The sequence below is a fragment of the Rattus norvegicus genome, chromosome 5 (assembly GCF_021556685.1).
Source record: "Rattus norvegicus strain SHRSP/BbbUtx chromosome 5, alternate assembly SHRSP_T2T, whole genome shotgun sequence".
NCBI classification, from domain to species: Eukaryota; Metazoa; Chordata; class Mammalia; order Rodentia; family Muridae; genus Rattus; species Rattus norvegicus.
This window is the reverse complement of record NC_141538.1, coordinates 151,523,649-151,548,335: the sequence shown is the minus strand read 5'-3', so window position 1 is coordinate 151,548,335 and position 24,687 is coordinate 151,523,649. Positions and strand designations below refer to the sequence as shown.

Here is a 24,687-nt window from a genome sequence, read left to right as displayed (position 1 = left end):
TTCTCTCTTCTAAACTTGAACACGTGTGCTACATGCACACCTGGATCTGAGCCAGCCCTGGACAAGTGTAATATAAACTGGTGAACTGTGCTTTCTTCTTAGCTGTCATGTCTTAAGAAAATCACCACGAGAAACCTGCACCTTATCGTTACATGTCATTCTGATCAACCTACTTTGACAGATACATATTACTTGGATATATCTTAAAAAATAGCTGACATACATTGATGGTCTTGGTTTAGTTAATATTCCTTTTTATCTCCTTTAACCTTTGGGGCTGTCTTGCAAGATGAAAATTATTTTCCCATATTATGCACTTGAAGTCACACTATGGGCAATAGAAGTAACTTACTCAAGCAGGGCATCGATGGTGCATGCCTTAATCCCAACTTTTGGGAGGCACAGGCAGGCAGATCTTTGTGAGTTCAAGGCCAGCCTGGTCTACAGAGTGATCCTCCTATCTAACCTCCAAGCACTCAGAGGGTCACTGCCTCTGCTTCCACAACGCTGGGATTAAAGGCAAGAGCCGCCCGCCCCCAGGCGTGTGACAGAGGGTTAAAACTTTTAAGTAATTGAACTAAACAATCTTTTTGGTGTTTTAAACTGCGATCCTGTGAAAATATCCAGCTGCTTCCTCTTTGATCGGTAAGAAGGTGACATGTATTGATTTTCTGCTTTATCCTGGACACTTGCCAGGCGGTCTGTCTAACATACCTCACTTAATCCTATCAGAGCCCCATCCCCCACAGGACAGGCACTATCACCCAATGGTGGGGCTACCATTGGAAGTAGTTACATACATAGGTCACGGGTCCTCTCTGAGCTACAGTCCATCTCCTCGCCCCTAGAGCGAGCTTGTGAGAGTACCTGCTTTGTGAATGGGCTGCCGAGGACCAAGACAGTATTTATTCCCTGGAGCTTGGACTTAATAGTTTATTGGCTTCCTTAGGATGTGTTCAGGCCTGAATAGGGGAACCCTGAAAGCCCCGGGCTAATTCTTTGTACTATTACTAATAGCTTCAGTTTCAGAGCTTCGCTTGGTGGCTTTACTGAGCAACACCTAAAACCTTGAAACCCGTATCCTGGAAGGAGGTAGCCAGCAGGTTGAGCGTAGGAGGGTCTGGTCTCAAGGAAAGTTGTCAGCAGGCGGGCCTCCTGTTCCAGCTGCTTGGGAGGCCTATCTGGGTGAATTGAAAATTGAAGGCCTGCTTAGACTCCAGAGTGAGTTCAAAGCCATCCTTGGCAACATGGTGTTTTTGAAATGGGATGGGGATGGAGGTCAGAGGTAGAGCATCTGAAGAAGGTCGTGGCCAGGAAGTGGTACTGCTAAAGGAGGGAAGGAATAGAAATGTCCAGACATTCTTTTTTTTTTTTTTAAAGCAGATTTTTATTATTTATGTTGGTTTTTTTTTTTTAAGATTTATTTATTTTATGTATGTGAGTACACTGTAGCTGTCTTCAGACACACCAGAAAAGGGCATCGGATCCCATTTCAGATGGTTGTGAGCCACCATGTGGTTGCTGGGAATTGAACTCAGGATCTCTGGAAGAACAGTCAGTGCTCTTAACCGCTGAGCCATCTCTCCAGCCCCAGACATTCTTAAGTGAGGGTCAAGGGTCACTATTTACATTTTTATATTAAGTGCCTTCTTTTAGGATAAACAAGCTCACAACTGCTGGAGTGAGTGCCAGAGCTGGGTGCCAAGAATAATGACCCTTAATCCTCCCTGTAGCCATCAAGGGAGGGATTAACCCCATTTTCTTGGAGTGGGGGTAGGGTTACAGAGTAGGACCTTGCCCAGGGTGTTACACAGTGACTCTCAGGCAGTGTTAAGGACCAGAACCTAGCAAACCTTTACTTTTATTTACAACCCCAGATTCTATTTTCAAGCAGAATAAAACTACCCATTCTTTTTTTTTTTTTTTCTTTTTTCTTTTTCTTTTTTCTCGGAGCTGGGGACCGAACCCAGGGCCTTGCGCTCGCTAGGCAAGCGCTCTACCGCTGAGCTAAATCCCCAACCCCAAAACTGCCCATTCTTGAATGGTACGTAGCCGGGCTGTATAGGAAGCTCCTTCAGTCAAAGCGCTTGTGCATAGGTGCTGGCAGCTCTCCAGGCTGCCTCTTCAGTCACATTTGTATGTCTCATGGCTAAATGGCTACTGTAAAGGAAGGACTTGTAACCTCACCTTGCTTTCCCTTGGCCTTTCTGGAGACCTGAGTTAGGGGGTGGAGCTTCAGGGGCTTCCCTGCAGGAGGTAGGGGACTGGCAGGATTTGGAAAGGCACAAATTAAAGATCAAATCTGAGAGCGTTTGCCCATAAACCTTGAGTGAGGACAGCATTATCAGAACATGCTTCCCTTTGCCTGCTCCCTTCTGTTGCTTTATGCTACCTATGCTTCAGGCCTAACAGAAGGCAGACTGGCTAACTACAGGGAGCAATGCTCAGAGAAATGCTCACACAGCCCAGATGTCAGTAGAAGCCTCATTCAGCAGAGGAGATGCCAAGGTGAGTTTCCACTCAGTGCTTCCCACAAAGGGAAGTGCTTCTTAGGATAGACTTCCACAGAAACTCATGTCAGACTCCATGGCATCCGGTAAGCCAGGAGACTCAGGTGTTTCCAGATATGTGTTTTTGATTTGTGCTTTTCTGGAGGCAGCATTTCACTGGGTTGCCTCTGCAGGCTTCAAACTCATGATCCTCCTGCCTCAGCCCTTCTGCGTGCTGGAGGAACAAACATGGGCTGATACGTCAGCCTGAAGTAGCACTCTTGAAATTTATTATTTGTTTGTTTGGTTGGTTGGTTTTGGAGACAGGGTTTCTCTGTGTAGCCCTGGCTGTCCTGGAGCTTGCTCTATAGACCAGGCTGGCCTTGAACCCAGAGATTCCCCTGCCTCAGCCTTGAGTGCCAGGATTAAAGGAACGTGCCATCACTACCTCTATAAATTTGTGTTTAAGAATAGCAAAGCCAAATTATTTTTCCCGTGAGTGTTGGTACTGGGGTTGAGCCAGACTGTTACACATTATTAAACAATTTTGCCTCCTTGCTTACCTCTGAAGAATGCTAAGAGATAAAATTTGTTTCAGGCAACTGTTTGAACATGGTCTGATTAAAGATCCTAGCAATAGTTGTGTTGTGGCTAGTAGCCTAGGGTCTGGTGTGAGACTAGGTTGACTCCCCACTTAATAACTTCATGGCTGTGATAAATTAACTTTCCTGTGTCTCAGATCCTGCATCTGGGATAAGAATAGCACCTGTCTCATGGGCTTGCTCCAGGGGTCTGCAGTAACATGTGTAAACTGTTCCCACCTGGGTGCTGGGAGCTGAACTCAGGGCCTCTGCCAGAGCAGTACACTGTAACCTGCTGAGCTAGGTTTCCAGTCCCACTCTGCGGTTTTCTGCCGTCCCTCCCAGCTAGTATGGCCATCTATGTCGTAGACCTGGTGGCTTAACTGTGTGTAGATGTCAGTTTTTCTATATCATTAATCAGTATCCTACATTTGAAAATTCCTATATCTAGAAAGAAATTTCCTATATCTAGAAAGAGCTTATAGGTTTCATTTGTTTATTTTTCTTTTCTTTTTTTTTCTTTTCATTTTTCCGGAGCTGGGGACCGAATCCAGGGCCTTGCGCTCGCTAGGCAAGTGCTCTACCGCTGAGCTAAATCCCCAACCCCTGTTTGTTTATTTTTGAGGGAGGCCTCTCTACTGTCCTAGCTCTGTGTTCAGGCCAGCCTGTGGTTTGGCCTCCCTCTGCCTTGCAGGTGCACCACTATACCCTGACAGATCAGTAAAGCTTTGTTGGAGCTCAAACCCAGGGCTTTGAGCATGATAAGCAGGTCCTCTGCCCCAGAACTACATTGTCATCTTAAAGACGGCTACTTAGTCACTTTTGAGGCAAGATCTCTTGTAATCCTGTCTACCCTTGAGTTTATTATGCAATGAAGAAGAAGGAGACTTGGTTTGGTCGATCTTTAGGTTTGAGGCGGTCTGGGAGAGCCCTGGTTGGTCTGGAACCTGCAGCGTAGCTGAGACTCGCCTCAGTCATCCTGCCTGTGCCTGCAGAGCTTGATTTCGGGGATCAGGTGTGCGCCACACTCCTACACAAGACTTTTAAAATTATTACTTATCTAGACACAGGGTCTCAGTCTGTAGAACCAGTTGGCCCGGAACTCATAGATATCCCACTGCCTTTGCCCACAAGTGTGGGATTAAGGGTGAGTGCCACCACACCGGGCCTTGGAGAGAAAGAGTTAAAACTCTTGTATGAAGAACTCCAGTCCTTGTACATGCTAGGAAAATGTTGTACCCCGAGCTACATCCTCAGCCGGGGCCTTCTCACAGATGTTCACAGCACTGTGGACACAGCCAGCGGATGGCCACAGTGGGTATCAGTGTAGTGGACTCCTATTTGGGCATAAAAAAGAAAGGAAGCAGTGATGGCCCTGAGTGGAAGGATCTCAGATAAAATTGGAATAATTGGAAGAAGTCAGACACAAAGGCCATGTGTTAGTGAATCATCTGGAACAGGTAGACGCATCGAGACTGAGTGGAGCGTGGTGCTGCCAGGTGCTGGGAACAGAGGAGAGATGGGAACTGTATATTTATTTGCTGGGTGTTGGGTAATGGGAATGTTCTGGAACAAGCTGGGGTGGGGGGTGCACAACACCTAGTGTCCTGGATACTGCTGAATTGTTGTTCTGCAAAGCCCATATCCTTAGCCCTCTTCTGTTCCGCCATCTCTTCCAACCTAAGCAAGTGTTAACCTGTTCTCCATTACAGCTTCTAAACCCTTACATGAAAAGGATCCGATCATATGACATCATCTTTCATTTGGATGGTTTCTGAGTTCATTCTTTGTTTGTGAGTTGGTGTGCGCACATGTGTGTTGTGCGTATGTGTGAGCGTGTATGGAGGCAAGAGGTCAACCTTAGGTGTGGCCCACTATCTCTCTGTGCATATGTATGTGTGGCCCACTATTTGCCTGTATATGCATGTGTGGTTACAGTCATGCCAGGATGCAGTGTAGAGGATAACTCATGAGAGTCCCGCCTTCCACTGTGGGTTCCTGGGTTAAACTCAGGTTGTTCGGCTTGCAGGCCAAGCACCTTACCTGCCAAGTTGTCTCCCCACCCCCGACACACACACTTTATGAGATTCAGTCTAGGCTGGGGGGTCTCCTGCCTCCCATCTCCCAGCGCTGGGATTGCAAGCTTGTGTTGCCAGACTCGGTTTATGCCAGACTCTGGGAGTCGAATTTATTAGCAGGTACTTTATTCTGTCAACTGAGTGATCACCCCAGCCCCACCCCCTTTTTGAGATAGAGTCTTTGTAGGCCAGGTAGCCTTGAGCTCATGACTCTCCTGCCTCAACCCCTCAGGCTTACAGGCGTGTACACCAAGCCTGGCCTTTTCCTTGCTTTTCCTGGTCAAGCGACAATATGCACTATATTTACCCCTGAGGCATTGAGCTGTCTTTGTCCAGCGCTTCCATAAGCGTCTCTGCATGAGGTTTTATGTGGAGTTTCCTTTAAGTTGAACTCCCAACTTAAAGCTAGCAGTAAGGACATGGTGCTGTATGTCACTTTCCGGACCTCTGATGGGATCTCCAGTGTCAGCTTCATTCCTGATAGAGAAATGCGGGAGACCTGTGCTACCGGAGATGTGTAATAGGACCGATCAAGTTTTAGAGTTCACACCTATCTGGTCTGCTGAGCCTCTGCTGTGCTCCGGGCACGGTGAGGGAGGGACACAGCTGCCCCCTGAGGTAGGTGTACCAGCTCTGTACCCGTTTTACAGAGGTGTAAACTGAAACTCAGTGTGAGGTGTCCTGTTTTCCTGGGATACGGAGGGGGCTGGAATTCACTCATGCCCAGTATGTGAACGCCCATGCACATACCACTGTGTGTAGGGAGGTCAGAGGGCAACTTATTCAGTCGGTTTTCTCCTTCCATGTCACATGTGGGTTCCGGGAATCAAATTTAGTTAAGTTCTTAGTTTCTTATCCTTGTAGAAGAAAGTTTCCTAGTAGTCTAAGCTAAAAGCTTGTGGTCAGGATAGGGTTAAAGATGCCATGGTAGCCATTTTCAGCCCGAGGGAGAATACCTTCAGAGAGGTGTAACCTCTGCACAGAAGCTCAGCTCATATTTCTGCCAGAACATTAGGTCGTGTGTTTTCCTCTGTGCTGCCAGTGCCATCCAATTCACTTTCCCCTCCTCGTGGGTGTCTGTCAGGGCTGGCCTTGTAGCACCCTAATTACAGATCACACCCTGCAAACCTTTGTCCTCTAGCTAGAGAATGTCTTTATTGAGCTTTCATTTTCTATGAACAAACTAACAAATCAGCTCTCAATATTCTTCCAGCGCTGAGTGTGGAAGTCACGGTGTGGCATTCACTGTCCTGCCTCAGACTGGAGAGTCCATGTCCTCTCTAGTGACTCCCTGCTGGCATGTCCTTCTGTGGGTAATGTCCTGCTGTCTTCTGTGATTGCTTCTTAGATGTATGAATAAATTAGTATAACTAAGATTCAATTAATCCTTCCAAGTCCAGCTCATTAAAATTTTTGATAAAATTCTTGAAATTATTAATTCCAGCCATTATGTAATTTGCATGCTACATCTAACATAGAATTCCCATTGGTGTTGTCTTCTCTAGTGTTTGATCCCGTATGTCACTGCAGCATGCCAACTTCAGGTCCCTTATTCCTAAGCTTCTGTATGTGTGACTTGTTGACTACTTCAGGAAGGCCTTCATCTTCTCATTATAAAATAAGTTTTATCGATCCAGTCCTTTATGTTTGAGAGTTTGTTTTGTTGTTTTCTCAGTGTAGCCACCCCTGACAATCCTGGAATGGATTTGTAGACCAGGCTGGCCTCAAGCTCATAGAGACCTACCTGCCTTTGTCTCTCAGCTGCTGGGATTGAGTGTGCCCACCCTGTTCGAGAGACTTTGGGTAGGGATATGAAAGCAGGGGCTGGGGATTTAGCTCAGTGGTAGAGCGCTTGCCTAGGAAGCTCGAGGCCCTGGGTTCGGTCCCCAGCTCCGAAAAAAAGAACCAAAAAAAAGAACCAAAAAAAAAAAAAAAAAAAAAAGAAAAGAAAGAAAGAAAGTAGTTGTGCCCCTTGGTAGATTTAAAGGTATTTCTTTGTGGAACTTTTTTTTTTTTTGGTTCTTTTTTTCGGAGCTGGGGACCGAACCCAGGGCCTCGCGCTTCCTAGGTAAGTGCTCTACCACTGAGCTAAATCCCCAGCCCTCTTTGTGGAACTTTTTAAAAGATTTATTTAATGTATATAAGTACACTGTAACTGTCTTCAGACACACCAGAAGAGGGCATCAGAGCTCATTACAGATGGCTGTGAGCCACTGTGTGGTTGCTGGGATTCGAACTCAGGGCCTCAAGCGGAGCAGTCAGTGCTCTTAACCGCTGAGCCATCTCTCTCCAGCCCATCTGTGAATCTTTTATCTAATTAGATGTGCCTACAAAATTTTGTGGGAAGGGACCGAGTCTTTGTTTCCTTGAGAACAACCAGGCTGTGATCCCAGGGTAGCTTTCCAGGGCGTTGCCCGTTTCTTCTTAGGATAGAGCAGAAATAAATGTTCATCAAAATCTTAAGTATAGCTCTTGCTTTTGTTCTTCCTCTCTTCTCTCTCTCGCCCTTCACTCCCTCTCCAAATGTTAAAATAAAACAACAACAACAACAACAACACCTAAGTATAAGCCAGGCAGTGGCAGTACACACCTTCTTTAATGCCGCAGTACTTGGATAGAGGCAGAGGCAGAGGCAGGCAGATCTCTTGAGTTCTACTCCAGCCTGACCTACAGAGTTACATGACAGTTAGGGCTACACAGAAACTGTGTCTCAAAACAAACAAAAAAGTTAAGTATACATTAGTTGTATCAAACTAAGCAGTCTGATTTAAATCTGCGTTTTTATTTTATCTCTCAACTGACTTTATGCCTGATTTCCTCCTTTGTTTCTTTCAGTATTTCCAAGCCCTACATCAATCCTAACTAACACCACTTATCCTTAACCCTGAGCTCTCTTGGTGTAGGTGCTGTGTCTTTTATTCTGTAGTCTCCATTCTCACCGTGCTTCATACTTGATAAAAAACAGTTATGACTTGGTCGGCTCTTTGGATTCTCACTGTGGCCATTACTCTGGAAAAGAACACACCATTGTGATTAAGAACAAGTCATATAGGCTTGGGCTCCAGTCTCTTCACTGCTCCTGTTTATTGGCCATATATATGACACTGTGAAACTGTTACATGTGAATCTGTTTGTTTCTGTTTACAATAACAACAGAAGTAGCATGTTGTAGCAGCTGTTTTCCATGCTGAAGCTGAGGCCAGAGCATTGGGCAGTGCTCTACCCACCCCCAGTGCCAGCCGGGTGGCCCCCACTCTCCTAGTTTTTTTTGAAACAGTATCACTAATTCACTTAGATTGGCTTTGAAGTTACCCTGTAGCCTTGGGCAGGCGCTGACCTCTGTCTTTCAGCAGCCTCCTAGGTACCTGTAATGACAGGCCCACATCATCAGCCTGGATCCAGTTGAGCTGTTTGAACCTTTCTGGCTTTGTTGCCTTGGTAATCTCTCCTCAGGAGCCTCTTCCTTCAGTTCTTTGACTCTTGTCCTTCTCTTCCAGCTTTAGAGTTATCCTCTGGACGATTTATAGTTAAAAGCAGCAGAAACCAGCTATGGCAGATTCCTGAAAAGGATTAAAGCTGGGTGTGGTGGCGCAAGACTTTAAAGGCAGAGGCAGGCAGATCTCTGGGAATTGAGGCCATCCTGGTCTACATAGTGAGTTCCAGGACAGCCAGGGCTACAGAGAAATCCTGACTTGGAAAAAAAATTATACTATAACCCCGAAGTGCCGAGTGTAGTATTTGTTTAAGGCCACACATAACATATGTGGTTTCCCTTCATGGCTGTCATTTATTTTTGATGAATTTAACTGCATTCGTTTTTATGTGTGGGGTGTGTGTGTGGGTGTGGTTGTACAGGTGCTGGCCGGACTCATTTCTCTTTCTATCATGTGGCTGCCAGGGAAAGCACCGTCACACACTGAGTCATCTTGATGCCCTGGGATTCTCATTTCTCATTTATCCGTGACGTCGTGTGGCAATACATCCCAAATATTGAGAATTTGTAGGCTTTTCTTCTACAGTCTGTGATGAATATACCTAAGCTTTCTTCTTGCATTTTGTGTTTCCTTTTGCTGTATGCTAAAGAATCGGACTACTTGCTCTTTTAAACAGAATCAGATGATAAAGGGATAGCATTTAGGGGTGATGGAATGGAGGCTAAACTATCCAGATACTGAAGAAGACATTCTATTCAGCTGAGTCTTGACCATAGTCATCAAATATTTGCTTAACATTTGCTAGGGGCTGGGGAATGGCTTGGCAGTTAAGAGCAGGAATTGCTCTTCCAGAAGACCCTGGTTTGGTTTCTAGCACCACATTGATGACAACTGTGTGTAACTCCAGCCCCTAGGGGATCTGACTCCTCTGACCTCTGCTGGCACCTGCACTCATTGCACATGCTTACACAGAAACACACATAATTTAAAAATAAAAATTAAACCTTAAGGCTGTAGAGATGGCTCAAAGGTTAAGAGCACTGGCTGGTCTTCAAAAGGTCCGGAGTTTAATTCCCAGCATCCACACGGTGGTTCATAACTGTCTATAATAAGATCTGGTGCCCTCTTCTGGTGGTAGGTATACATGCAGGCAGAACACTGTGGATATAAAATAAATCATTTTTAAAAAATTAAATCTTAAAAAAAAAAGTTATGGGATGGGTTTGGAGAGGTCGCTTGGTGGTTAAATTCTACAAAGGGCCCATGCTTGATTCCCCACTGCAGCTCCAGTCCTAGGGATCCGATACTCTTCTGGTCTCTTCTGGTCTGCACATAAGGCACAGATTTACATGTGGCAAAGTACTCCTACGTAGAATTTTAGAATATTTTTAAATTAAAAAAAAAGTGGTTGGAGCTGGTGAGATGGCTCAGTAGGTAGAGCAAGCCTGGTCACCTATGTTGGATTCCTGAAACCCATATAAAGGTAGGAGGAGAAAAGAGATGACCAATTCGACAAGGAAGTCTCTGTCTCCACAGAGACAGTAGTAGTACAATAATAGTTTCCTTGTGTCAGCTCTCTGGAAAGCACCCTTTTCCAGTCTGTCTGTACTGCTGATGTGGTTGTGGGAGAGTCCAGCCGAGGTCTCAGATCTAAAGTGATTGGCAGGTCAGATGGTTTGCCACAGGTGTGTGGAGGAATCCTGACTCCTTCGAGTGCTTGATCGGTGCTCCCCATAGTTAGGAATCACAGTGCTCCCCATCTTTACCCATCCAGGGGTTCTTCATCGGAGCAGGGCTAGCCCACCACATTAGAAATCACTGAGGGGGCTAGTGGGCTGCTTTAGGAGTGGGGTCAGGCTTTTGAAGGCACCTTTTCCATTTCCCAAGGCTTGATGGATTTTTAATTTTCTTCCTAGGTAATTAAATGCTTGTCTTGTGGACCTGGGCTTGGCTGGAATGTGCAAGGGTCTTGAAGATCCTTCTATAGCTTCCTTCTGTTGAACCATTAAGACAAGATGGCAAAAGTCAATATAACTAGAGACCTCATTCGTAGGCAAATTAAGGTAAGCAGCAGCCCCTTCCTCCCCCACCACAGTGGTTCTAAAACGTCCTAAGGCCGTGGTCCTTTAATACAGTCCCCAGTCATAAATTATTTCTGTGGCTATTTGATTACTATCATTTTGCTACTGTTATGAATCATAATGTAAATATCGGTGTTTTCCAATGTTTTTAAGTGACCCCTGTGACCCCGGCAGGGGGATCGTGACCACTGAGAACTGTAGCTCAGCCCTACAGATTCATTTAAAGATGAAAAAAAAAAAAAAAAGGCCAAAAAACCCGAGCAGACAGACAGCTCTAGAGCTGATGACTTACCCAGAGTCGTACAGCTCGTTCGCAGCACACTGAGGCGGAAATCAAAGTCAGCTGCCTCCACCGATTTTTTTTCAAGTACACAGAATTTACGGAGTGCTCCCATCTCTGTACTCGTGCCTCCATTGCTAAGATTAATGCAGGCCGGTGAGCCATCAGTGGAGAGAAGGTGTCCATGTGGGTGTGCACACAGGAGTGAAAATGATAGCCTCTTCATGGCCTCAGCTGGAGATTCCAGCATGGGAGCCTTAGAGCCTTAAAATAGTCTAAAGCAAGGCATATGTGCCTCTGCTAAGAACCCTAAGCTGGAGTCCTCGGCTTCATAGACCACTGCCCCGAGCAGTTACTTACCCGAAGGCCGCTCACTGTGCCCGCCTGTGCTCTGATTTTTCTGTCGTTAAGTGATAGCATCTTTGAAAAGTTAAATGATAGAACATTTTTAAACTAAAAAGAAAATTGTACTTAGTAGTCAGGAGGTGTAGTGATGCATGCCTTTAATCTCAGTCCTCAGGCAGGGGGATCTCAATGAGTTCAAGACTAGCTTCATCCACATAGAGAGTTCCAACTAGGCCTGCATACTGAGACCCTGTTTTCAAACATACACTCATCTACCAAAGCACTGAGCTTTGGTGTTCACGTGGACGGACTGGACGGACTCGGTGTAGCGTATGCCCTGATAGGAGGCAAGGGTTTGGCGTGCCTCAGTCTCTACATTGTCCGTTGTTCCTTGTCTTGTTGAGCCTTTGGGGTGAACCTTTACCAAGTTCTGGGGGGTTTTATTGGGCCAGGTGGCCTTAAAGGCAAGGACCGGGGCTGGGGATTTTGCTCAGTGGTAGAGCGCTTACCTAGGAAGCTCAAGGCCCTGGGTTCGGTCCCCAGCTCCGAAAAAAAGAACCAAAAAAAAAAAAAAAAAAAAAAAAAAAAAGGCAAGGACCTATTTTTAGAAGCTCAGAGTCAGTGGGTTATTTTGGTATGTGTGTGCCTTAACGGTGTGCATCCTAAAGATGATGCCCGTCCATCCTAACTCCGGGAACAGTCCTCATTGGTTTTCCAGTTCTTCGTTACCGTTACCGTTTCTGTTTCTTTTTTTTTTTTTTTTTTTGGAGCTGGGGACCGAACCCAGGGCCTTGCGCTTCCTAGGTAAGCGCTCTACCACTGAGCTAAATCCCCAGCCCCCCCCGCCCCCCCCCCCCCGTTTCTGTTTCTTACTGTGCCCAGCATAGGGTTGGATATAGAAAGCCTGGATACATTGGGGACTAGAGAGGTGGCTCACTGTTTGCAGCATACTGCTCTTCCAGAGAGCTCAGGTTTGATCCCCAGCACCCAGGTGGTGGGGGACCCGACGCCCTCTTCTGACCTCTGCAGACACCAGGCGTGCCCATGTGCACGGAGATGTGCATGGAGGAAAAAACATCCATAGACAGATACTAAATACTATTGGATTGAATCAAAGGAAATGCAAATTTGTTTTTATTCCCAGGAGCGGGGTGCCCTGAGCTTTGAGCGGCGATATCATGTCACTGACCCTTTTATCCGGCGGCTGGGCCTGGAAGCAGAGCTTCAGGTAAGCGATCCAGTTTGCATCCCAGACACACATCCTGCTTCCCATCCCCTGCAGGTGAGACATGTCTGCTGCTCAGTTAGAGGCGTGTGCCACCACACTTAGTCAGGTGTACGGGGGGAGTGGGCGTGTCTTGTGTGTGCGCGGGCACTCTTGGATGCCAGGGGCATCAGATGCCCTAAAGCCAAAGTGACAGGAATCGAACTCAGGTCCTCCTTGTAGACAGTATGTACTTAAACTGCCGGCTCATCTTTCCAGACCCCGGTTTTCTTTCTTTCCCTTTTTTGCTGTATTTTGAGACTGGTTTCTTTGTGTAGCCCTGGCTGCCCTGAAACTTGATCTGTCAACCAGGTTGGCCTCGAACTCAGAGATCCCCTTGCCTCTGCCCCAGGAGCTCTAGAATTAAAGGAGTACAGCGCCACACTCGGCTGGCTTTTCTTGATATTACACTTAAGTAAGTTGCATGTACTACACGGTCATCCCTTGATGTGCTTGGGATTTTTATAGAGCTTTCCACAGGTCTGAGTATCTTCTAAAGCTCCTGGTTTGTTTTTTATAAAATGACTTGTCACTTTACATACAACCTACCAACATATTTCTGAACACACCATCTCTAGATTGTTTGTAATGCCTGATGCAGTGTAAATGCTGTACAAATAGTTGTCATACCACATGGTTTTGAAGATGATGAGGAAGAATGTCTGCGCAGCTGCGGCTGCCACAGTCCTGCCCCTTGCTTTCCTCTGTGCTTGGTTGAGTCTACGCACAGGGAACCTGTGGGTGCTGCAGCCACATCTCTCGGCTCTCCCTCTGCCTTTACTGTCCTTCTCTTGGTACAGTTTAGATGCAGTGTTTATATGTGGCCTAGATTAGCCTTGAATTTACTTCTGTATCTAAGGCTGTTCTTGAACTCCCCACCTTTCTGCTTGCAAGTCCCAACTTGGAATTACAGGTATGGGCCTACCATGCCTCGTTTTGGTTGCTCTTTATTTCCATTTTGTTTCTTGTGTAATTTGAGCATAAATTCAAATTAGATTGAGTCAAGTATAACATAGAAGTGCCATGGGCTTCATGTAAGCTGTAGAATAGTAGTGGCAAAGTGAGCCTTAAAATTTTGTATGTGGGGTTGGAGATTTAGCTCAGTGGTAGAGCACTTGCCTACCAAGTGCAAGGCCCTGGGTTCAGTCCCCAGCCCCCAAAAAAAATTTTGTTTGTATGTATGTATGTATGTATGTATGTATGTATGTATGTACGCATGTATGTATGCATGCACTGCAGTGAGCATTCATGCACATGTTTCTGTGTAGAGACATACTTTTCAGATCTCTCAAGAGTAGCTGACTTACAGTCAGTATTATTTGATAGACTCGAGACAGGGTTCCAGAGTCTGCTCACAGCTGCCCTTGAACTTCCAGCCCTCCGCCTCAGCCTCCCAGATGTCTGCCCCACAGCCACACCTGGATAGCTACATAGTTTACATTTTTTTACATTTATTTACTACATGTTTTAAAACTGTTCTTGAACTCCCGACCTGCACACGTAGGTACACACGGGTGTGGAGGTTAGATGACAACTTGGGAGCCAGCGCGCTCCGTTCACTATGTGGGACCCAGGTCTCCTCTGTCTCCACCCTCCTCTCTTTCTCCTTAGTCCTTCAGTGTTGCATCTACAACGTCATTGCTGACTTGAGGTGGGGAGGCTTATTTTTGTGTTTCTTCCAAGGATTTTATGGGGTCTTTAGAGTAGGTAGAGTCATTTGATAGATAATCAAAATGCAGTGAGAACAGTGAGTGAGCTGGGTTGGGGGGTGTGCAAAATTAAGGTCCTTAAGGGAGATCGTACTTCATTCTTAGGGTTTAGTTGTGAGCCCAGCCTTTAATACTGAGGCTTCTCTCCACCCTGACACTGCAGTCTTTGGTCATTCATGGTGGTATCTAGGATCCAGCAAGTGCTGCACCACTGGGCTGCATCCCAAACTTAATTTTTTGCATGTCCAGTTGTCCAGTTGTCCCAACACCATTTGTTGCAAAGGCTATTTAGTGTCTTGGCACTCTATTGTCACTGTCTTCAGACACACCAGAAGAGGGCATCAGATCTCATTTCAGATGGTTGTGAGCCACCATGTGGTTGCTGAGAATTGAACTCAGGACCTCTGGAAGAGCAGTCAGTGCTCTTAACCTCTGAGCCATATCTTGGTACTCTTAACAGAAATTAAGTACCCATAAATGTATAACTTTTTTGGTAACTGTCAACCCATGCCATCGATCAAAATAACAGTTCTTATGCCAGTACCGCTTTGTAGCACTTGAGAAATCAGGGCATGCGGATCTTCCAACTTTGTCCTGTTGCAGGGTTGTTTAGCTATTCTGAGTCCTTTGCATTTCCATGTGAGTCTCAAGTGCACTGCCACCTGTTCTTATAAATAAAGTTTTATTGGAGCACAGCCACACTCATTCATTTATGTATTGTCTGTCTGTTTTAGTGATTCAACACCAGAATTGAATGATTCATACAGAGACCATATGGTATACAAAACCTAAAATATCTATTGTTTGGCCCTTACAGACAAAGTTGTCGGCACGTGCTTTAGATACTGAAGTAAATTTGTGCCTCAGTCACCTGAGCACAGCAGTATGAAAGCCCCTCTGATTCCCTCATGAGGTCGGGCAGGCAGATGCGCAGTGTGTGGCTTCTGTGCCAGCCGCACATCCTACCCTGGGAGAAGGATGTGGCAGTGAAGATGCCAGCATAGTTCCTGCCTTTCAGAGGAGAGGCCTTCTCTGACCACCACAGGACATTTGCAGGCGGTCCCACCCCCATGCTAGGTCTTCTTAGCACCTAGTCACTCCTGACTGACCTGACCGAGGTACATGAGGCTTTCCTTCCTCCCTCTAGAGTTCAATAGCATTTACAAGCAGAAGAATTCTGTGCTAGGTGCTCAGGGAAAGTACAAAGCCTGCAGGGATGTATACACTTGATGTAGGCTTAGTATAAGGAAAAATTCTGTTGTGAGTTATAGCTGTTGCCTTGCCAACGATGTTGCCTGGAACATTAGGAATTGAAGTATGTATGTAGCTATAGATAGCTCATTCTTTATGGTAGTGGTGATTGATTTATTTTTTGTTTGTTGAGACAGGGTTTCAACTACGTAGCCCTGGCTGTCCTAGAACTCACTCTGTAGATCAGGCTATCCTCAGACTCATATCTATAACTTTTACATTTTTCAAATTCTACTTTGAATGATGGTTCTTAAACATTTTTCAGACTATTTTTATGTACATTGGTATTCTACCTGCTTTTATGTCTGTATGTCTGTGTAAGGGTGTCTGATCTCCTGGAACTGGAGTAACAAACAGTTGTAAGCTGCCACGTGAGTGGTGAGAATTGAACCCAGGTCCTTTGGGAGAGCAACCAATGCTCTTAACCACTGAGCCATCTCTCCAGCCCCAGTTCTTAAACATTTTAACCTCCCTTTTAACCCATACCCACTGGTAGTATAAAAGAAAGGATGGGGGGTGGGGGGGCATTTAGAAAGGTTCTTGGTAGCAACTCCCATCTGTGTTGTCTGGAAACCAGCAGCTCAGTTCACAGGTCAGCTGCGGCAGCTCTATCCACTTGCAAACACTTCACAGATACACCAGCGGTCCAGCAGATACACCAGCAGTAGAGTCAGGATAGCAAACACAAGTCAGCAGAGTGACAGCAACAGAGACAGCCAGGCCTCAGCCTTGGCACAAGTCAGCAGGAAGGACCAGGAGGAACGCCAGGAGAAGAACTTGGCTGTGCTTCTCTCGGAGGAGCGAAGATCAGAGATGAGAGACCCACAAGTCTCACACAGTTAGCTCTATAGAAGCAAGCCAAGCTCAGCCTCCGTCACTGTCTGACGAGTCCTTTTTATACTCTCTCCAAACACCACATGTTCAGCACGTGTCTTGCCTCATCATGTGTGTCTGTCTCGGCTGACACCACTCTGTCAATCAGCCCACATCCGCAGAAGTGGCAAGAAACTGCAGCACACCACCAGAAATTTTTTGGTGTGTTTCTGTGGAGTCCTGACATGCAGCTCAACTATGCAATGTAAGGTGGACCAGTGCATGTATGTTGTTAGCAAAGAATCCTTCATCACATGTCCTCTCTCTTGTGTCTGCTTCAGTGGAACGTTCCCTCACGAGTCTGCATTAGTCTTTCACCTGTGTCCACTTCAGGACACCATCAACATAATTGACTCTCCCAAAAACCCTTGAGTTTCCACTTCAGAGATCCACCTGCCCCTGCCTCCTGAGTGCTGGAACTAAGGGTGTGTACCACACTGTCCAGTCCAGGAATCGCCACCAAACCCAGGACCCTGCATGTGCGGGCAAGCACTCTACCACACATGAATGAATGGATGATATCGGGGATAGTTCCTTTTTCTCTTCTCCACACCTCTTCTCTGTAGTGGTCCTTATTAGGTCATGATAACACAAGAGTTATTTAATGTCTCTGAAGCTTAGTCTTACCTGTAGGAAGGAATAATGAGATCATGACTAAATGTCTGTGGTTCTACCTAACATTGTCATACTTGGGTGCTAGAAACTGTTCTCAGGGCCTCTGGAAGAGCGGTCAGTGCTCCTAACTGTTGAGCCACCTCTCCAGCCTTCTACATTATTTTTTGTGTGTTTTTTGGGGCAGGGTCTCTATTAAGTCCTGTTCTAGAACTCACTATATAGCTTGGGCTGGCCTTAAACTCACAGAAATCCTCCTGTCTCTGCCTACCAACTGCTGGGGATTAAAGGTGTGTGCCACCACATCTGGCCCCCCACATTATTTTTTGAAACAGGGTGTCTCACTGAATCTGGAGCCCCTGATGAATGCTAGACTGGCTGGTCATGGAGACCAGGGATCTGACTGTCTTTGTTCTTTCCTCTACCTGAGTCTACGGGAAGGTGCCGCCGTACCCCGCTGTTACATGAATGCAGCCTGTCTGCCAAGCCTGACTGTATCAATCCACTTCCGTGAGGTGTTGTCCTCTGACCTCCACACCGCTGCCATGGCACACATGTGTGAACACAGACACTAAGTAGATAGTTAGGTCTGGGGAGATGTCTCAGTGGGTAAAGGCCCTTGCTACCAAGCCCAGAGAACTGGTACCCATGGTAGAAGGAAAGAGCTGGCTTATATATGCAGGTTGGCCCAAAAGCTCCTCCCTAAAGGTAAATACATAAAAAACATAGTTTAAAAAAATACTAATTCTAGTATTAGGATAAGACAGAAGGATTGTGAGTTCAAGGCCAGCTGGAGCTAAATATAAAAGCCTTGTCTCCAAGCAGAGATAGGCTGGCTAAAAATTAATGAGGGACTATTTACAAGTGCCCACACGTGCTCTCCACACACAGTAAATGAAAAAAGAAAAACCCATAATGAATGCTTTAAAAACAAAAACTTGTTATAGTTTTTAAATAATGTATTTTATTTTAATGTGTGCTCTCTCTCCAGCTCCTGTTTTTTTGTTTTGTTTTCATTTTTTAGTGTTTTGAGGTAGTGTCTTGCTGCATAGCTCTGACTGGCCTGACACTCTTTATCTAGCTCAGATCTCTCAGAGATCAACCTGTCTCAGCCTCTCAAGTGCTAAGATAGAGCTGACCCACCGCTGCTGGCTCATGTTACAGGTCTATAAATCAGAACTGTCTAACACAAATCTCACCAGGCTAAAAGAAGGTGTTGGTAGCTCTGTCCCTCCAGGAGGCTGTAGGGTGGAGTAGAATTTCTTTTCTTGCTATTCCCAGTTTCTTAAAGCTGCTGCAAGTCTTGGCTCCTGGCCCTTCCCTCTGCTGCATAGCCAGCAGCGGCTGGTGCAGTCATTTCACACCTCTGTGTCTACTGCTCTGTAACCAGCACACACACTGTTTATGAATTTAAGGATTCATGTGACTTCACTGAACCTACCTGGACAGTCCAGGATCATCTTGCTATCTCATAATCTTAACCTTATTCATATCTGCAGAGTTCTCTTTGCCACTTCAGATAACATTTGCAGGTTCCAGAGTTATGGCGGGACATCAATAAAGGGGCCATTATTCTGCATAAACAAGTACTCAGCTTTGCCCTCACTAAGTAGCAGTCATTCCAGGCCATGGATGCTCTGAGTGGTTCCAAGATGAAGCTGTGGCTTCAGGCACAGGATAGAGATGGTTTTGACTCAGATAAAGGTGTGGGGTTGCAACCACGTATTTGAGAAGTCAAGAGACCTTAGGTCCGCAGGGGCCCTGGCAGCCTTGAGCAGAGGGTGTCTCAGTTGTACATTCCGGTGTAGAGCCTAAAAGGAAGCAGCTGGGAAGAGGAAAGACAGAATGGCCCCTTCTGCTGACAGCTAGGAAATTACTGTGTCAGTACCTCTGGGTTCTCCTCACTAGCCCCACTGGATGGATGGACCCATCTCGTCAGTCAAGCAGCAGATACCTGCTAGACACAGCAGCTGGCCTCAGAGATGCAGTGTCATCCACAAAGCCTGCTTCCTCAGGCCTGTCTGGTGGAGGAAATGACAGAGCTGCAGAGCCATTCTGTAGGATGCCATAGGAGCCAGCAGGAAAGAAGCCTCCTCCCGGGGCTGGGGATTTAGCTCAGTGGTAGAGCGCTTACCTAGGAAGCGCAAGGCCCTGGGTTCGGTCCCCAGCTCCGAAAAAAAAAAAAAAAGAAAGAAAGAAGCCTCCTCCCTCGTTCACAAGAGAGGCAGGACACCTTGAAGGAAGGTCCTTCTCACTGATAGCTGAAGAATGGGTTGGAATTCAAACAGCCCAGTTTGAATTGTCTTAAATAAAACTGGACTGAGGGGCAGGAGAAGGTCAGTGTCAGGGGCTGCTACTGTAGTCAGTCTGGCTATATCTTCTACAACTACAGGATAAGCCTGCTTCTGGTGCTGAGTCCACCCCAGGCTGCTTGCCCTCGAGGTGGCAGTCAGTCCACCCACATGCCTGGTCCTCATGTAGGGAGCCCCTAGCTCTTCAGAGCTGCTGAGAATGGGACCCGTGTGCTCCTATCATCCGGTTCCCTCTTGGCATCTGCTTCCAGGTCAAGGCTCACCTCTCGGCTGATTCCTAAGGCCAGATCACCCTCACTATTTTCCATGTACCTCTCACTGCTCAAGATGGACTCGTGCTTCCCAGGACACTTGGTTTGATTTCAGGCAGGAAGCTGGTAGTTCAGTCAGTGGTAAGCCTGGCGCCCTTAGGAAGGGGGCGGAGCGAAGAGACAGAGAAGCCAGCTTGGTCCAGTCATTTCCTGTTCTTTGCTATGAAACCCTGGGGTCCGCTCCTCAAACCTTCCACTGTTTCTAAGTTCAAATTCATTATGTACCGTTGACCGCCTCATTTTCTCTGGTTTTTTTTCTTAAGATTTGTTTATTTTATCTCATGTATACAAAGAGTGTTTTGCCCTCATTGTACTGGTACCCACTGAGATACAAAAAAGGGCAGCAGATGCCTTGGAACTGGAGTTATAGGCATTTGTGAGCCAACCATGTGGGTGCTGGGAATTGAACCCGCTGTTAGCCATTAATCCATCTCTCCAGGCCCACTTTCTCTGATTTTTTTTTTTTTTTTAGATTTTATTTATTTTTATGTATATAAGTACACTGTCACTGTCTTCAGATACACCAGAAGAGGGCATCAGATCCCATTACAGATGGTTGTGAGCCACCATGTGGTTGCTGGGAATTGAACTCAGGACCTCTGGAAGAACAGTCAGTGCTCTTAACCGCTGAGCCATCTCTCCAGCCCACTTTCTCTGATTCTTAACTAACATCCTCAAGATAAACACTCTGGTCCAGATTACCTTTTTGCATTAATCTCTAGGACCTGCCTTTTGTGGGGAGTGAGGTTGGAAGAAGGCAGGAATGGAGCACAGGGCCACAAAGATGCTACAAGCCTTCTGACCCTAAACTTGTCCCTTCAAGGAACTGTACCCATGCCTTCCAGGGATAGACAGGTCTTATAATTACTTTTAAATTACTAATTTATAATTACTAATGTATGAATTTCCTGCAAAGTGGGATCAGAGAAACCTGCTTTTATACCTGAGGTGTCCAGTGTCAGCTGACCTGCGTGTGAAAGCACTTTAGATGCTGTAAGGGGGTGGGGGAGCATTTTAGTTCTGGCCCACACTTGTCCCCGGCAGATGCTGAAGTGAGGCGGTTTGCTTGCCTGACCCCACTTCTCTCGGATTGAGCTTCCCAGAGAGCTGTCCGTTCACTTAACCCTCTGTTTCCTCCCCCAGGGTCACTCGGGATGTGTCAACTGTCTGGAGTGGAACGAGAAAGGAGAGTAAGTATGAGCAGCGGGGAAGCGGGTTCCTCAGCGTGGTACACCTAAGGAGACAGACTACGCTTATCCCATGACTGTCGACACAGAAGTTTGGATAAACATCCAAACCCTATTTTACTGTAGGCCCATGTATCGGGCAAATATTGGAAATTCTCAGCAAAAGTAAACTATAATCTAGTCCTATTTATAAGCTGACCTTAAACTGCAACATCTACTGTCCTTTGAGACATCTGTGCCCAACTCCTATCCCCTGGGCCTGGGGAGAGGCAGCCGGGGCGGGGAGAAGTCAGAGCTCCTAATTCTGCCCACAGCTTGCTGGCTTCTGGCTCCGATGACCAGCACACCATCGTGTGGGACCCACTGCACCACAAGAAGCTGCTCTCCATGCACACAGGACACACAGCAAATATCTTCTCTGTCAAGGTGAGGAAGATGAGCCACACGGTGGGACTGGGCTGTGGGCAGGTTGCACTGGCGTGGCGTGACCCACGTGCGTATTCCTGTGCTGTGATTCCTGTGCTGTGAACATTGGTTAGTGGTGCCTGAACCCTGTCTGGTCTATGTTCTTCTTAAACCACCGGACGACTCAAGAGATCCGTTTATATTTATTAAATTTGTATATATATTTGTTAGTGTGGGAGTACACGTGTGCCATGATGTGCATGTGTGTGGTCATGTATGTGGAGGTCATAAGGACACTGACATGAGTCGGTTCTTGCCTTTCACCCTGTGGTTCTTGGAGCTCATTCAGGTCAAAAGACTTGAAAGCAAGCACCTTTACCCACTGAGCCATCTTGCTGTCCCTTAGCCCACTGGGAGCAGGTGAATCCCCTGTCCTCTCTAAGCCTGTCTCCTGTCCCGTTAGAAGGGAAGCAGCTAAGGAGAATCTTCAAACCACCATGTGGTTGCTGGGAATCAATCCTGGATTTCTGGAAGAGCAGTCAGTTCACTTAACAGCTGAGCCATGTCTCCAAGTCAGTATTTTTTAAATCTCAAAAAAAGTTTTAATGAGCAAGTAGCAACTCAATGATTGATTTACAATTCATTTAGATAATTGATTTCTTTTTGTTTTTAAAGATTTACTTATTTATTATATACACAGTGCTCTGCCTGCATATGAGAAGAGGGCACCAGACCCCATCACAGATGGTTGTGAGCCACCATGTGGTTGCTGGGATTTGAACTCAGGACCTCTGGAAGAGCAGTCAGTGCTCTTAACTACTGAGCTATCTCTCCAGCTTGATCACTGATTTCTAAAAATGTTTGTGAGCCAGATTTGGTTACGTACTCATACAGTCAAGTTCTAGCACTTGGGAGGTGGACGTAAGAGAGGATCAAAAGCCTAGAGTTGTTCTCAGCCACATAATGAATTCATAAAAATAATAAAGCCTGGAGAAATGGCTCAATGGTTCAGGGAACTTGCTGCTTGTGTAGAAGACCAGGGTTTGATTCCCAGAACCCTATGGAGGCTAATTCCAGTTCATCAGATTGGACTCCCATTTCTTACTTCCAAGGGCAGACATGCAAAACACTCATACATATAAAATAAAATAGATCTAGCATAGATCTTGTAGGTCTTCTACCTTGTCATAGGAAATGAATCTTTCCCTTTGCTAAAAGGGAGTTTAGCTGAGAGGAGGGGGGAGGACCCTACAGACCTTTGAAGGCCTGTTCTGTGAGACCGTTCCTTGGAGGCAAGTCTCCTATAATTGCAGGCCTGAACCTCAGCTGTGTGAACTTCTGGTCGTCCACTGTGCCTCCTTTGAGTACTAAACACAAGTGTATGTGGTGCTGGGGACGGAACTCAGGGCTTCATGGATGCCAGCCAAGCACTTTACTGTCTACAGTCTATAGGTTTTCATCCCTGTGCACAGAAGTTAGTTCTCGATCCCAGAGACCAAGCCCTGAAGTAGCTGTTAGGCCTTAGAATCACATATAGGGCTGGGGAAGGAAGAGCAGCTGATGCTTGGGGCTCCTTGTTTATTATTTGCTGTTTGAGGCAAGGTTTCACTATGTAGACCAGGCTGCCCTCGAACTCATAAGAGATCCACCTTCCTCTTCCTCCGAATGCTAGCGTTGAAGGCGTGTGCTGCCATGTCTGGTCTGAACAGCCTCTGAGATGTGTCAGAGTAAGGGGCTCTCTGAAGGTGTCAGGCAGGGAGGTGAGAGTGGGATCAACCTGGATCAAGATTTTGGGAAGTCTGACACCCAGGTGCTTTATCCCAACAAACTTAACCACTGTTTAATCTGGAAAAAAGTTTCCTGGGTACTAGAATCCGTGGTGCACACAGAGTTGTAATTAGACTGAAACTCAATTTGGGGTGTGTGCCATTTCTTCCAAGAGAATGGGCTCTGGCTGCCTGCACTAACTAAAGGGCCTAAGCTGCGTCTGGCCTGGTTTTAGTCATACAAATAGCATCCCAGTCTTCTAGGCTGTTAGCCACCTCTGGTTCTGGTTGTAGGAGCTTTAATACGCCCTGGCCCATCAGGTAACACAGACCACCAGGCTGTTAATCACTTCCAATTCCCAGACTTCTGCATAGAAGAGAGGGTTTTGGGTCTGGGGATTTAGCTCAGTGGTAGAGCGCTTACCTAGGAAGCGCAAGGCCCTGGGTTCGGTCCCCAGCTCCAAAAAAAAGAAAAAAAAAAAAAAAGAGAGGGTTTTACATCTTTCCATCGGAAAGAATCGTGCATGCTTAACAACACTCCTGGTTTCTTTGGAGATCTGTGGGTGCAGGGCCTTGGTGCCATGCTCCCAAAGCAGGGTTTTGCACTCAGGCTGCCTGTCAATTGACACTTTGGTGCCAGGTTTAAGGATCCAAAGTGAGCTATGAGGAGAGGGCTTTTCAGCCCTGCCTGCAGTTGTACACTTTATATCCGAGGGTGTGCGTGAGTGTGCAGCTGACTAAAACACTCCACTGCCTTCTCTCCCTGGCTAATGTGAAAAGCAGAGGCTCGACCCGAAATCATGGCCACCTGAGAGGTCGATAGCTAACCTTAGCGCCCTGAACTGCCTCACTGCCTCTTTCTCTCACCTCCTGTGGTGAATGAATGCCTGTGGTTTTTCTAGAACAACTGCAGCTTGATTTGTGGTTCTGATGACCAACACATGATGTGCAGGAGTCCCCTTGTGCCAAAGGAGCTGACAGCACTGTCTGTGTGACCAAACCTGGGAACTGAGAGTCTTCAGTTTGGCATCACCCGTTCAGTGGCGATATTTTGACAGTAGTTGTACACAACCCTTTTCTGGCGTTTTTATTGTCGCCCTTTGGTTTGATTTTGCTTTTGTTTTCTTTTTCTTTTCTTTCTTTCTTTCTTTTTTTTTTTTGGTTATTGGTGGTGATGGTGGGGGTTGTTTTGTTTTTTTTGAGATAGGGTTTTACTGTATAACAGTCTTGGCTGTCCTGGAACTCGCTTTGTAGACTAAGCTGGCCTTGAACTCACAGAAATCTGCCTGCCTCTGTGTCCTGAGTGCTGGAATTCAAGGCATGCACCATCAACCAGCTAAAAGTACATTTTCAAAAACTGTATTATTATTGTTTCTATAGATAGTGATATGGGAGGGGGATATGTGGAAGCCAGTGGACAGCTTTTTGGAACTGATTCTTTCCAGCCTTTTTGTGGGACCCCAAGACTGTTTTCTTTTTTCTTTTTTCTTTTTTTTTTTTTAAGATTTATTCATTTATTTTATATATAAGTACACTGTAGCTGTCTTCAGACACACCAGAAGAGGGCATCAGATCTCATTTCAGATGGTTGTGAGCCACCATGTGGTTGCTGGGATTTGAACTCAGGACCTCTGGAAGAGCAGTCAGTGCTCTTAACCGCTGAGCCATCTCTCCAGCCCCTTTTTTCTTTTTTTTTAAGCTTATTACGT

At 46.2% G+C, this 24,687-nt stretch overlaps 1 protein-coding gene across 6 annotated transcripts in view; it reads left to right on the top strand.

Annotated features, from left to right (window-relative positions):
* Wdtc1 (WD and tetratricopeptide repeats 1) overlaps window positions 1–24,687 on the top strand; it is a 66,564-nt gene that overhangs the window by 23,420 nt on the left and 18,457 nt on the right. For all 6 annotated transcript variants that reach the window (NM_001107908.2, XM_087548674.1, XM_087548671.1 and 3 more), the window contains 4 exon segments: window positions 10,499–10,645; window positions 12,433–12,516; window positions 20,764–20,810; window positions 21,122–21,233. In NM_001107908.2, coding sequence (NP_001101378.1) covers window positions 10,598–10,645; window positions 12,433–12,516; window positions 20,764–20,810; window positions 21,122–21,233 — 291 coding nt within the window. In that variant the 5' untranslated portion in view covers window positions 10,499–10,597.